The sequence below is a fragment of the Halichondria panicea genome, chromosome 14, assembly GCF_963675165.1.
Source record: "Halichondria panicea chromosome 14, odHalPani1.1, whole genome shotgun sequence".
NCBI classification, from domain to species: domain Eukaryota; kingdom Metazoa; phylum Porifera; class Demospongiae; order Suberitida; family Halichondriidae; genus Halichondria; species Halichondria panicea.
Genome location: NC_087390.1, coordinates 3,070,972 through 3,082,624, shown reverse-complemented (window position 1 = coordinate 3,082,624; position 11,653 = coordinate 3,070,972). Strand labels below are relative to the sequence as shown.

General features: G+C 40.8%; 3 protein-coding genes across 4 annotated transcripts; 2 read left to right on the top strand and 1 right to left on the bottom strand.

Moving 5' to 3' along the window:
* Window positions 1–12: 12 nt before the first annotated feature.
* LOC135347639 (uncharacterized) lies at window positions 13–1,934 on the top strand. The gene is made up of 6 exons (XM_064545679.1): window positions 13–170; window positions 325–417; window positions 588–701; window positions 860–991; window positions 1,070–1,233; window positions 1,615–1,934. Exons 1-6 carry the CDS (start codon window positions 134–136, stop codon window positions 1,867–1,869), a joined length of 795 nt encoding a protein of 264 aa, XP_064401749.1. The 5' UTR covers window positions 13–133; the 3' UTR covers window positions 1,870–1,934.
* A 285-nt stretch (window positions 1,935–2,219) lies between these two features.
* On the bottom strand, window positions 2,220–5,239 carry LOC135347623 (putative uncharacterized protein DDB_G0271982). 2 transcript variants are annotated; one of them, XM_064545659.1, is made up of 7 exons: window positions 4,939–5,239; window positions 4,601–4,681; window positions 4,097–4,168; window positions 3,836–3,937; window positions 3,536–3,625; window positions 3,229–3,339; window positions 2,220–3,038 (listed from the first exon to the last, which is right to left on the bottom strand). In XM_064545659.1, the coding sequence occupies exons 1-7, from the start codon at window positions 5,089–5,091 to the stop codon at window positions 2,310–2,312; spliced, it is 1,338 nt and encodes a 445-aa protein (XP_064401729.1). In that variant the 5' UTR covers window positions 5,092–5,239; the 3' UTR covers window positions 2,220–2,309. The 2 variants fall into 2 exon arrangements, with proteins under 2 accessions (XP_064401729.1, XP_064401730.1); XM_064545660.1 differs by having other exon boundaries at window positions 4,109–4,168.
* A 45-nt stretch (window positions 5,240–5,284) lies between these two features.
* Window positions 5,285–10,976, top strand: LOC135347591 (kinesin-like protein KIF13B). The gene is made up of 14 exons (XM_064545621.1): window positions 5,285–5,797; window positions 5,864–5,972; window positions 6,163–6,478; window positions 6,586–6,714; window positions 6,826–6,924; window positions 7,014–7,163; window positions 7,435–7,607; window positions 7,662–7,955; window positions 8,014–8,356; window positions 8,688–8,909; window positions 9,007–9,195; window positions 9,762–9,858; window positions 9,921–9,980; window positions 10,767–10,976. Exons 1-14 carry the CDS (start codon window positions 5,341–5,343, stop codon window positions 10,808–10,810), a joined length of 2,682 nt encoding a protein of 893 aa, XP_064401691.1. The 5' UTR covers window positions 5,285–5,340; the 3' UTR covers window positions 10,811–10,976.
* The last annotated feature ends 677 nt before the right edge of the window (window positions 10,977–11,653 follow it).

Sequence of the window (11,653 nt, the reverse complement as noted above, 5' to 3'; positions counted from 1 at the left end):
CTGACTCATCATCATATATAAAAAAGGAGATCATTACCAGCTTCTGTACTGTGCATTTGATCACATTGGTGTACATTCTGGATACCTCCTCTTGGCTTATTTGCAGCTACTGTAAACGTGTATACAGACAGTGATGGTTGGGATTGCCTGGAAGAAACTGTTGATTGCTGGTGAGCAAGCACATGCACACATTAATACTGATACCATGTACCACACACGGACGATAATCACCTAGAACTAAAAAGTCGAGCATCGTTTGTCAGTTATGCTAGCGCGCTAGATCATAATTGTAATAGTCCAACCGTCAGAACTATATGTTTCTAGGTGTAACAGGCCTTGCTTGTGGGAAGGGTTACATGTGGCTGAGGCAGTATCCCGACACTGTGCGACCTATTGTCTACTGCTCTGCACTCTCAGGTCAGTGGTACACAACTCTGTTGTACGTGTTATAATTATTGATTGCTATGCGTTAGTTTTAACCTAGCTATACACAAACCCTAAGAGATGCACAATTTATGTTAGCGTATAGTCAAGATTCATCAATGTTAGTGAGATCGTGTGCACCACCCCCCCTCCGTCCCATATAGGTGTATCTGGCGTGGTGTTGGGGTTGGGTGTGGCTGTATACAGGGACCTCCCTAGTCATGTCTATGCTCTCTCTACTGGGGCCAACTTTGCACTCGTCACAGCAACTTTCCTCGGTAAGGTACTTTTACCAGTAACTGTTATATACATAAGGTGTAAAGAACTACATTTCATGTATGCAAGCACGTACATTAGTATTAATGAGCTATGGCGAACCTCCTTTATTTATGACAGCTTGTGCCTAATAATGTATTATACAGCTAATCTGTTTCAGGTGTCAGACATATCATTTTGCGGCCACTGAGCAGCACAGAGAGGGCCACGCCCCTCACACTTCGACAGGCTGAGTTTGTGAGCAGTGGAGCTAGTGGAGGCATTGCTATCACCGTAGCTACCACCCTATCCAGTAAGATATTTCAACCATTGCCAAAATAAGGTTGCTGCAGCAGCTAATAAAAGCCGTATGCTGGTTTCTTTTAATTAGAACGGAGCTTTCGCTCTATTATGATAAGCGGCAGTGTGGGTGTTGGCCTAGGACTGCTGAGTCAGCTACTCTACCTCTTGTTTGAGCACTGGAGACAGATGAAGGCAATTGAGATCCACCACCCTGAACTGTCAGGGAGAGAGGAGAAGACAGCGTGGACCTTAGTAAGTGAAATAATATAAGTTCAGCTAAAGTAAGAGCCTTGACAGTATAGCTTCTTAACGAATGAAAGTACGATAATACTGCATTCATAAAGTCGAATCTATTTGTGTGGAGTTCAGCCCCGGAATTTTTGTGGTTAATTATGGCTTCAGATACATGTAGGCTTTATATAATTATGTGATTGACAAGTATGCCAGGACTTCTACATGGAAATGCTAACTTTTAGCTAAAGATTACACATGTAGATGAAGCGCGATTTAACAGGAATCCAATTTTTGAACTATGACAAGTTATGACAATTATGAAGGCCAAACTTAAGTTAAATAGACTTTAGATGCATGGTCATTCCTACATGCACTCTCTCATATACATGTACACAACAGAAACTGTTTGAAGAGCGTTTCATGACTTTCTGGCATAAACGCTCAAGAGCTATTCAGGCTGACACTGACATTGTTGTCTTGAGTGAGAGTATAAAAGACGAGGAAAGGAGAATCAAAGAATTGGACCAGCTTCTCAAAGACGAAGGTGTTGTCCCTATAATTAAAGAAGATTTTACTAAAGACAGGGCTGCACATGCTGGTAGAGACAATTCAGCAATAGCTAGAACAGATTTGAAACTGTCGGATACAAGATAGATAGATATTGGCAATGTGTTTGTGTGGTTATTGTTCTGTGGCTGTTCATCATGTTCATCACATCATTCAATGACATGTTGCTGAATTTTAAAAGGTAGACGGCACATGTAAGCTTAAACAACAAAAAGCCATGGCTTTATAGTCTACTGAATGCTTGGGCACCTATACATAATAGGCTACTAAACATGAGTCAGCAAAGTTTGCCCTATTTGCAACACAATGCATGTCCTATTACAATTAATTAGATACATCTACATGTGCCATCGACCAATTACGATACATCTACATGTGCCATCGACCAATTACTTCCTGTGTATAAATGCATGCAGACATGCTTCAATGCTCGTAGAGACTTGCAAGAGAGACTATACACAATCATGTACACATAGTCCAACAAATAAGCTACTACTCAAAAGTTTCAGAGTCTCAATAGAAACAATTCAAATATTGGGCCACTCGTCGAAACTTGGGTCATCATCTGTGCTTGTACTTGCCAAATTAGAATTGTCCAACTCAGTACTGATCACATGATCAGCACTGCCACCGCCGCTCGGTTGAAAGTCCATAAATAATGGAGACGAAACTTCGCTACTGAAAAGTGAGTAAAACCTACTGTTTTGAGGAACCAGTGGTCCAACTCCGCCATTTTGTTGTTCATTGCCATGCCAAATACTGTGGTCATTCCCATTCAGTAGCAAGCTGTTAAACTCTTTCGGATACCAAGCTTGTCCAGAAGTCAATGTCTCAACATTTGTATTTGTCCAATTCGGATGTAATGAGTTCACATCACTCCAAGTGCTATCATGTGTTGCCGTTACAGCGTATTGTGGGGGTCGAGGTGCAAGATCGGATCTCTGCCAGACATCAGTGTGAGGTGTGCTCGATGTTAGGGTGTGAGGGTGATTAGCAGGGGTTGTCCATAATTGATCGTTGCTTGGTAGCTGTGGGAACATGTTTGTTGCTGATTCAGACATTTTCGATCCCCATGGGGATGGTTTCGAGGATGGATACAGTAGAGGGTCACTGGAGGCACGGGTAGGGACTGGGTGTGGTCTTGGAGGAGTGTGTGGGTGTGAGCGGTGTGAGAAGCTTGAGCCAGAACTGGTAGAAGAGGTGGAATGCTTTCTCTCTCGTCTCACTGGTTTCTGGGGAGTCACCATCGCTTTGATCTGGTGTGTGTGTACATAGTCAGAGTACACTATTAAGCAGGTATAATATGGCACAGTTAAATCAACAATACACAACCTCTAAGTAATCCTAAACTATTAGTCTATGCACAAGCAAACATTACCATCACATGAGAGCCCCTTAGACAACCCACACGGCAGTAGTGGTAAAGATAAAGGTACATGTACTAACCGTTTCGTAGGTGGGGAATAGAAATCCTCTGGATTTTCCTTTGGCCTCCTTTTCCTGTTGTTTCTTTAGGGTCCTCTGCTCTTGTTTCTCCTTACGAACTAGCTCTTCTTTCTGTGTGTGTGTGTAGGGGAGATACGTAGGAATGAGCACACTTGCATGTGCATGTATGTACATTGAGTACAGCATGTGTACATGTACGTTTGGTTTGTTACACGTGCTGGTTTAGATTCTAAGGGAGTGAAAAGCCCATAGATTACTAATTAAAAAAACTCTGCCAAATGTGTAGAGTGCCAAATTACATTCTAACCTCTTTTTCCTTTCTTTCTTCTTCACGTCGTTTATTTCTCTCTCCTTTCTTTTTTGCCTTCTTCTCACGCTTTTCCTCCAGTCGACGCAACTATAGGAAAAGTATACACACAGGCGTAAGTCCAATCTGTTACCACACACACACACACACACAGGCTGAAGAAAGTACACATAGTGCACACACTAACACTAGGCCTTCATATTTGCAGAATATTGATCACGTTAGTTCACATAGGTGTGTGAGTTATATAATCATCAGGCCTGAACCGGTAAAAGGCACTAGCTATACAATGTAACTCACCTTTTCTGCTTCCTCTTCTTCGGCAGACAATTTATGTTCTTGTGGACTTTTAGTGACATCATCTTTCGGTCGTTTCTGCTGACTTTCAGAGTCTGTAATCACCTGTGGGGGGGGGGGGGGGATAGTGCACATATCTTAGTATGTGTAATAGCAGGAAACAGGCTTAGCAATTATCTATAATTATATCAAGGGACTGTCTATATCAGTCTTTGACTGCACAAGTGCGTCATGTGGTAGCCATTTCAACCAGTCACAACATACTTGAACATGCACCGTCTTTTTTGAGTCCTGTTTCTTTGTTCTCCTCTCCTCTCTGTACCGTCGTCGCTCGTCCTGGAAAACCACAACAAAAGCATTAATTTACCACGTATGATGTTACAGATAATCTCAAGATAATCAACAAAGGACGCAGACTATATCAAAGAAAACTGTTGGCCCAATACAATCAAGCCAGAGATATGAGTTTCCTATCGAGAGAATTTCATTGGAATAGTGTGTATTCTCTTTGGGACTATTCAACTGATAACAGAGGGGTTCGTGATGATAAGTTTCCTGTGATTACCTCTATTTACAAATCAATGTAGCAAGACACGGCAAATGCCTTAGGAGTGAGTATGTCAGTAAGTACTAAAAGTGGTTTAACACAAACAATGGGAAGATTGCAACATCATCTGAAGGTGAAACTACTTGAATTATAAAATGCAAACCACACACCCACACAATTCCACCAACACACACACACACACACACACACAAAGTGCCCACCTCTCCTTTGGGGGGACTCTTCCGTAAGCCATGTATGGAGAGACCAATCACGATCACAGACAGCACCAGCGTCTCCACAGTCTGTACGGAATATAAAACACTAAAGTATACGACGACACAATATTAACGAACATTGTATACACACAGTGGATAATTCAAATGCTAGTAAGACCTAGCAACGAATTGTACATCGTCATTGCTACATGTATGAACTGGTTTACGACATATTCATTATACCGTGTGGTGTATGGGCGCACGTATTAACACTACAATGTGGACAGCATCATTAACTACATACACCAGTGTACTACCAGGGCAGATACTAGAGGGTGACCTACCCCAATGAGTGGCATCACAGCGTAGCCCACCACAGAGCCAAACACACAGATAAAGGTGTACTGGTCCAGGTATCGTCCAATGTGCTTTCCAAGAACACCTTTCATCTCCACTTGTTTCTGACTTGACGAATTAACGCCGACTATCTTTCCCATCCTTTCTCTGCGTTTAGAAAGCTTTTATAGTGTATCTAACTAACTGATAACTCGTTTACTTTGTTGACAAATACAACACCGCTACGCGATACGGTGCCCGGTGAGCGATAGCATGAGTTAGCTATGACCTTTAGACTCTTGTGACTCTTGATTGTTGCACATGCGCAATAAGCACTAGTGTGGTGAATTGGGGAACTTTTATTTTCATGGTAATGTTTATTGTAAACGCAACACTGAGCTGACTCTACAATGGCTACAGCTTTATCTGATGAAACTCCACAGAGTATCACTATCAGAGAGTGCTATAATATGCTAATTGACCAGTTGAAGTCATCCGTTGTCAGTCTTGGAGATGCACTTTTTGCAAAGGGACTTATTCCACCAGACAGTTATTCTAAAGTGCTATTGAGTTCTGTAGTACCTGCAGACAAAGCAAGAGAAGTGTTTTTATACTTGATTGAAAGATTCAAGCATGATCCGAACGCATATAATGGTTTTATTGAAATCCTGGCTCAAAATGGTCAATGGACGGACCCAGTAGTAAAAAAGTTAAATGCTACATTGGCATGCAAGCAATCCCACTTCCATGACACCCAATCTACTCTACCAACTGCGTCTTTCCCAGTTGAAAGTGCTCGTACATCTCTTGTGCAGCCATTGCACAGGGGTACGCAGGATGACATCACGGCATCTTGCACCAAAAGAAGTGAGCCTATATATACCTATCAATTCTCCGGTTAATTAATTAATAATTATGTCAATTCCTAATTAGACTCGCTGGAGGCTCAACAGATTGAGTATGATAAGCAATTCATCCAAAGGAAGGAGAAACTCACATCAGTATCTATATCTCCCAGTACTAGTGCTAGTAGAAGCTACAAGTGAGTCACATGACTATAAGGATGTTTTGACTATAAGCAGTCTTGCTGACATTACATTTCTGTAAATTCTGTAATGTCAGCATGGAATTCCTCTAATTGGTATTTTGCATACATGATTTCCTTGCATTCATATGCTCATAGAGTATGTGAACAATGAAGCCCATAATATGAAAATTGTTTCGTTATTCAGCCTAGAGAAGGAGTGGGAGGAAGTGAATTGTGAGAGACTAGGTGACATTCTAACACAGGCCAAGCAAATGGTGAAAGAAGCCAACTCGCTATTGGAGACCTTCGATGAAGAAATTGTGTTCAGAGTTGTCCTTGCTGTCCCTCGCTCTCTACTTAGCTCCCAGCAAACACCTGATGTCAACACGAGCGATGAGGTTTTGGTTAGGGTCCTGCACAGACAGAAGGGGAGTGAGTCGGTGTGGAGTGTGAACACACTGCAAGAAAAGCTTGTCATATTGAGAGATATGGCTAAGAGGAAGGAGGGAGGCGCTCAGCTAGTAAGTGCTTACAACAGTATATATATAGCTATATACGTACATGCACACGCAGTCATGAATTTGCACAGTAACCATAATTATACACTATAATTATACTCGTTCTTAAGGATGTTAAGCTACCCTTCGATGACTCAGAACAACCTACTCTCCTGGGACTTGCAAATTTCTGTCTAGTGGGTCTCAAACACAATGTTCCCCATGAGTACAGTGCTCCCATTGTGACTGCCACTGGAGAAGTGAGCTAGTATATATATAGTATAATTAGAGTTAGTTTATTCGAGACACGTACTTGTAACATTGTTATAATTATAGGCCTTATGATTTTACTTATTCTGTTGGTCTTATAGGAAGGTGGACACTTGAAGGTGATCATTGTGAGATGCTCCCGGGAGTGTACTCATGGTGAAGACTCAGGCCTGTGTCCTGGAGATAGCATCACCTGCCAGGTACTTGTACAATAATACTTATAATAAGCATTGTAGTTAAAAATTCCTGTGTAAAATGTATTGTGCTAAACTGCTATCTTAACTCCTAGATCAATGTGTTGGAGGCTACTGGCATGTCCAAGGACTATCGCCACTGTGTGTTCTGTCAGTACCAGTTTCAGGGAGAGAATGTTAAGATACAATCTAATCTGGAGAACAACTCACTGACAAGTAGATTTCAGACATTTCAGCATAGCCAGGTAAGACTTTTTTTGTATGATTACCGTATAATTATGTTCTAATCGGACAGCAGATTGAAATTGTCTGGGTATTTATTAGAACGTGCCATTACAAGGCATGCAGCTGCATGAAAGCTATAGCTAAGCTATAAAGCAACATTGCTTGGAATATAACTTTTCAAGGGGATATTGATTATCTGATACTTAAAGCACCAGAGTGTCTGCTGTATTAGAGTAACAAAATAGCCCAGAAAAGTTTATGGTACTTCAAGTCTTGTATGGACCTGCACAGGAGTTCAGGGTTACTGTTGATGAAGATTTTCTTGACATTGTCAACAATGGAGCACTGTCTATCGAGGTGTGGGGACAACGAGAGAACACTGAGGACGTCTCCAAGGGGCTAGTGCAGTGTGTGGCAGAGGGCGCTACAAATAAGGGAAACAGTCAGCATTCTGTTGCTGATGAGTGAGTGGATATCTTTATTTACAACCAGTGCTTTATATGTACGTGTGTGTGCAGAGTTAGAGAGCTGGCTAAGAGGCTAGAAGTTTGGGTGGAGATACAAGAGCTCAATGAACAAGGAGAATATGTGCCCGTGGCGATGCGAAGCAAACCAGAGGTCATAACAGGAGGTGTATTCAAGATACGACAGGGCCACTCTCAGAAGATCAACGTGACTGTCCATACAGTATCAGAGTCTGGTAACGGTCTTCTTTTGACTAACAACATCTCATCAGTCTCTATCGGAAGTATTGACCTTTGCAGCAGTAACGATCGACCGCTCGACTCTTTTCAGTCATATGACCTGGAGAGGTGAGTGTCATGCAGTGTGTGTGGTCGTAATGGACTTAACTTTAACTCATCCTCATAGATTATGTGATAGGTGGGGCAATGATCTGCAGAGGTGTCAGGAACACCTAGAAGCTGAGTATCGGAAGCTTGATAATGATCAGTGCAAACAGAAACAATTGTTTGCACATAGGTACATGGTTGTATCACAGAGGGATGACGTCTTGCAACTCAAAAAGGTCACAAGTGAACTGCCTGGGGCACCTACGGACTGGAAAGAAAAGTCTGGGTTCGAGTGTAAAGTGCCCATTCTGTTTCTTGATGATCCTTCGGTATCCGATGATTCTATGGAAACAATGTTTCTTTGTGGAGAGAGAGAGGAGAGTATGCTGGATCTGAAGATTGTCGAAAGACACGAGTACACGGTTAGACAAACAAGTCATAACTAGAACTAGGCTCATTGAGGAGCCATAACTATGCAGTTCTGTAGCTTCATTCGTAGTAATTAATTTTACTGAAAGCTTAAAAAACCCCTTCAAGTGTATGCTTATAAAATTAAATTTGGTGAACATCAATTAAGTAGAAAAGCGCTCGATCTCAACTGAGTTATGTATGTACACCTAAAGTGTTATTAAATTGGTGTTTTAATACTTCAGAGAAAAATTATTACAATCGGAAAGACAAAATTCAGTTACAGGTCGTGTGCTTGGTGTGCTACATGTATATGCCACTGATAACCACTGTGTATTCATACAGGAACGACTGCATGCTACAACCTTGTGGGATGTGGCTGCTCACAATACCGATGACCTCAACAAAGTGACTCAGGATGGGTACAGGGTATACGCTATCCTCAAAGTAGGCGTGGCCCTCTACCATCCCACAAATGTTGTACTGGAGCTGCGAAAAAGAATCTGTATGAAAGTGTACAACAGGAAGAGTGCTTTAAGTGCTTTCACGAGAAGTGCCAACGATAATGTAAGTGCATGTATATAGCCATACATGCATGTACTTACTCAATGTACCGCCTCCTCCGGATCCGCACACACACACACACACACACAATTTGGAGCAGCGACCTGGATGCGGTGTGATGTATGATGTTGTACTGGGTGTGCCCAAGACACGGGGCATGCAACCGCCACCAATTATACCACCCAACCCCTCTCTAATGGAGCTACATGACGATGAGGACCCTGTGGAGAGGTTGAAGACAGCGTTGACCTCCGTTGGTGAAGTTCTCTCTCTGGACAAGCTCAAACAGGTACTGTATTAATTTGACTGTTCAACTCAGTAGTGACATCTGTCTATACGGCCCTATATAGCTTTAGGTTAGTGAATTGTAGATTGCAACTATGTATATAGAGTAGCTATAATGAATGGTTATCTAAAATTAATGGCTGCTGCATCAGTACAGTGTAGAGCCTTGCAGCTCTCTTCTCACTCTTGCAACTACCAATAGCTAGCATTGTAGTGCAGAGCTAACTACTAAGTAGAGTAGCATGGACAAGTTTTACTACGTGTTCTTCTGAAAAGGCATTCTAAGTAAGCATAACTCGAGATGAAGCATTATTTTGCAAATCCACGAAAACGTTACTAGAAGCCTATAGAAACTCTTACTTGCAGTTCATTGATTCTTGAGCAGCTGTAGCAGTATACACACACACTACCGTATACCTCGCTTGTGCATGTGCACCGAGGTATAATTAATGTTACACTGTGGGCATCCTTTATAGCAGCAATCGAACATTTCCCACCCTGGTCTATGCTATTGCAAAAGTGCACTGTAGTACGTATATTTAAGTGAAAACTGTCAATATCACTCTGCAGGAAGTGTCTTTGAAGGAGAAACTGAGTGAGGCTGGACAGAGAAAGAGGTTATATTCAGTAGGAGCTCTCTCTCAGAAGAATTACTCTTCTATAAATGGTAAGTTATTATACATGCTGCCATGGTAACCCGAATTTAATGCTCGTTCTCTATTAAACTAGTTGCTCCCTTGGACAAAAGATTCGTTTTTGAGCTGTCCAAGCGAAGTCAAAGCTTACGTGGTGAGTACAGTGGACAAACAGTAAACAGTGTTAGATATGAATATCATTACCTCTATTTCACATATATTTTTATTTGTCTGCGATTTCACTGTTTATAGCTAGGCGCTCCAAATTTACTATTCCACAATTCCCCTATAGCCTGTTATTCTCAGTGTTTCCGCCCATTTTATTCTCATAAAAAAATTAAAATCATAAATTGCAACGTGAGTGAAGCCTCTACAGAGTCTTGAAGCACGGAATGAAGAGTTCCCACCGAAAAAACATAATTTGCAACATGAATGAAGCCTCTACATAGTATAGTCTTGAAGCATGGAATGAATTGCAACATGAGTGTTCGAAGCCTCTACATATATAGTCTTGAAGCACGGAATGAAGAGTTCTCATACATTGACGCTTTCATTAGCTTTGCACTATAGAACGCTATAGCTATATTGGTAGCTGCGCTGAAGAGTGAGAAAAGAGCTGCAAAGCTTCACTTATATAGCTGTTTTATGCAGCACCCATTAAATTTATGGACTTCGTACTTTTGGCTTAGTTAACGATCGTGGTCGATCATTTCCCACTTTTTTTAACCAATAGCTAGATCTATAATTATAGTATATAGCTTCATGTTTGGTGCCTCCACCCGAAATTTAATTGTGGTTTTGCTGTTTGGCAATTTTCTGTTACAGTGTCTTTAATTGTGAGTGTAATTCTATTTTTTCAGCCTAATTGATCTCACACAATGCCGTTATACAGGCATGTGTCCCATGATTTAACATTGTTTTCCCCATTATACATACGCAGGAACACGGTACAAAGCAAGTAAAAGACATTCGTTCAAACTCTAAAAATTATTTTATACCATGTCATTTCCCTTGTGTATAGAGTAGAGTCCGTTATATACCAATGTCCATTCCAATGTAGTCTTATAATATGCCGCACTCACCAATAATCAGTTTACTGTTCTCTTTGATACGAAACTACATATAAACGTCAAAGAACAATTTTAAAATCTTTTGTACGTGTTACGACAAAAGTAAATAAAAAGCTATACCATATTACTAAAATGTTTTGCGAGCATCAAACATTTGTGAACTTTGCGATGGTTGATCAATTTGCAACAATAAAATCCGCAAACCTAAATTATTACTAGTGAATACACACGATCCTTGCCAAAACGCAATAGTTAGAACGCAAAGGGTCAAATTTTCTGCTAATTTGGCTCATTCTCAAAGGTTTTTCACCAGCAAAATATTCTAGTAATACGGTATATCTATATAGGTGATGCCCCGATCTACGTGGCTATATAGAGTGTTCAGATATAGCTAATAAGCAATTACAGGATATCAGAGAAAAGACTTGTGTACATGTCATGTACACAGCAAAAATACATAATATTATGTTATGGGATGCATTATCGTATTTTAGTGTTAAAATGACAGAAATTTATGTCATTTCTACATTAAATTTCAAACGATGCATTTTATTTGATTATAACGAATCTGTTTTTACTGTGTATCTATTGTTACCAGACTTGTGTACATGTCATGTATCTATTGTTACCAGACTTGTGTACATGTCATGTATCTATTGTTACCAGACTTGTGTACATGTCATGTATCTATTGTTACCAGACTTGTGCATGTACATTGTACATGCATCTATTCTCTACTAAATGAGGGTGTATTGCA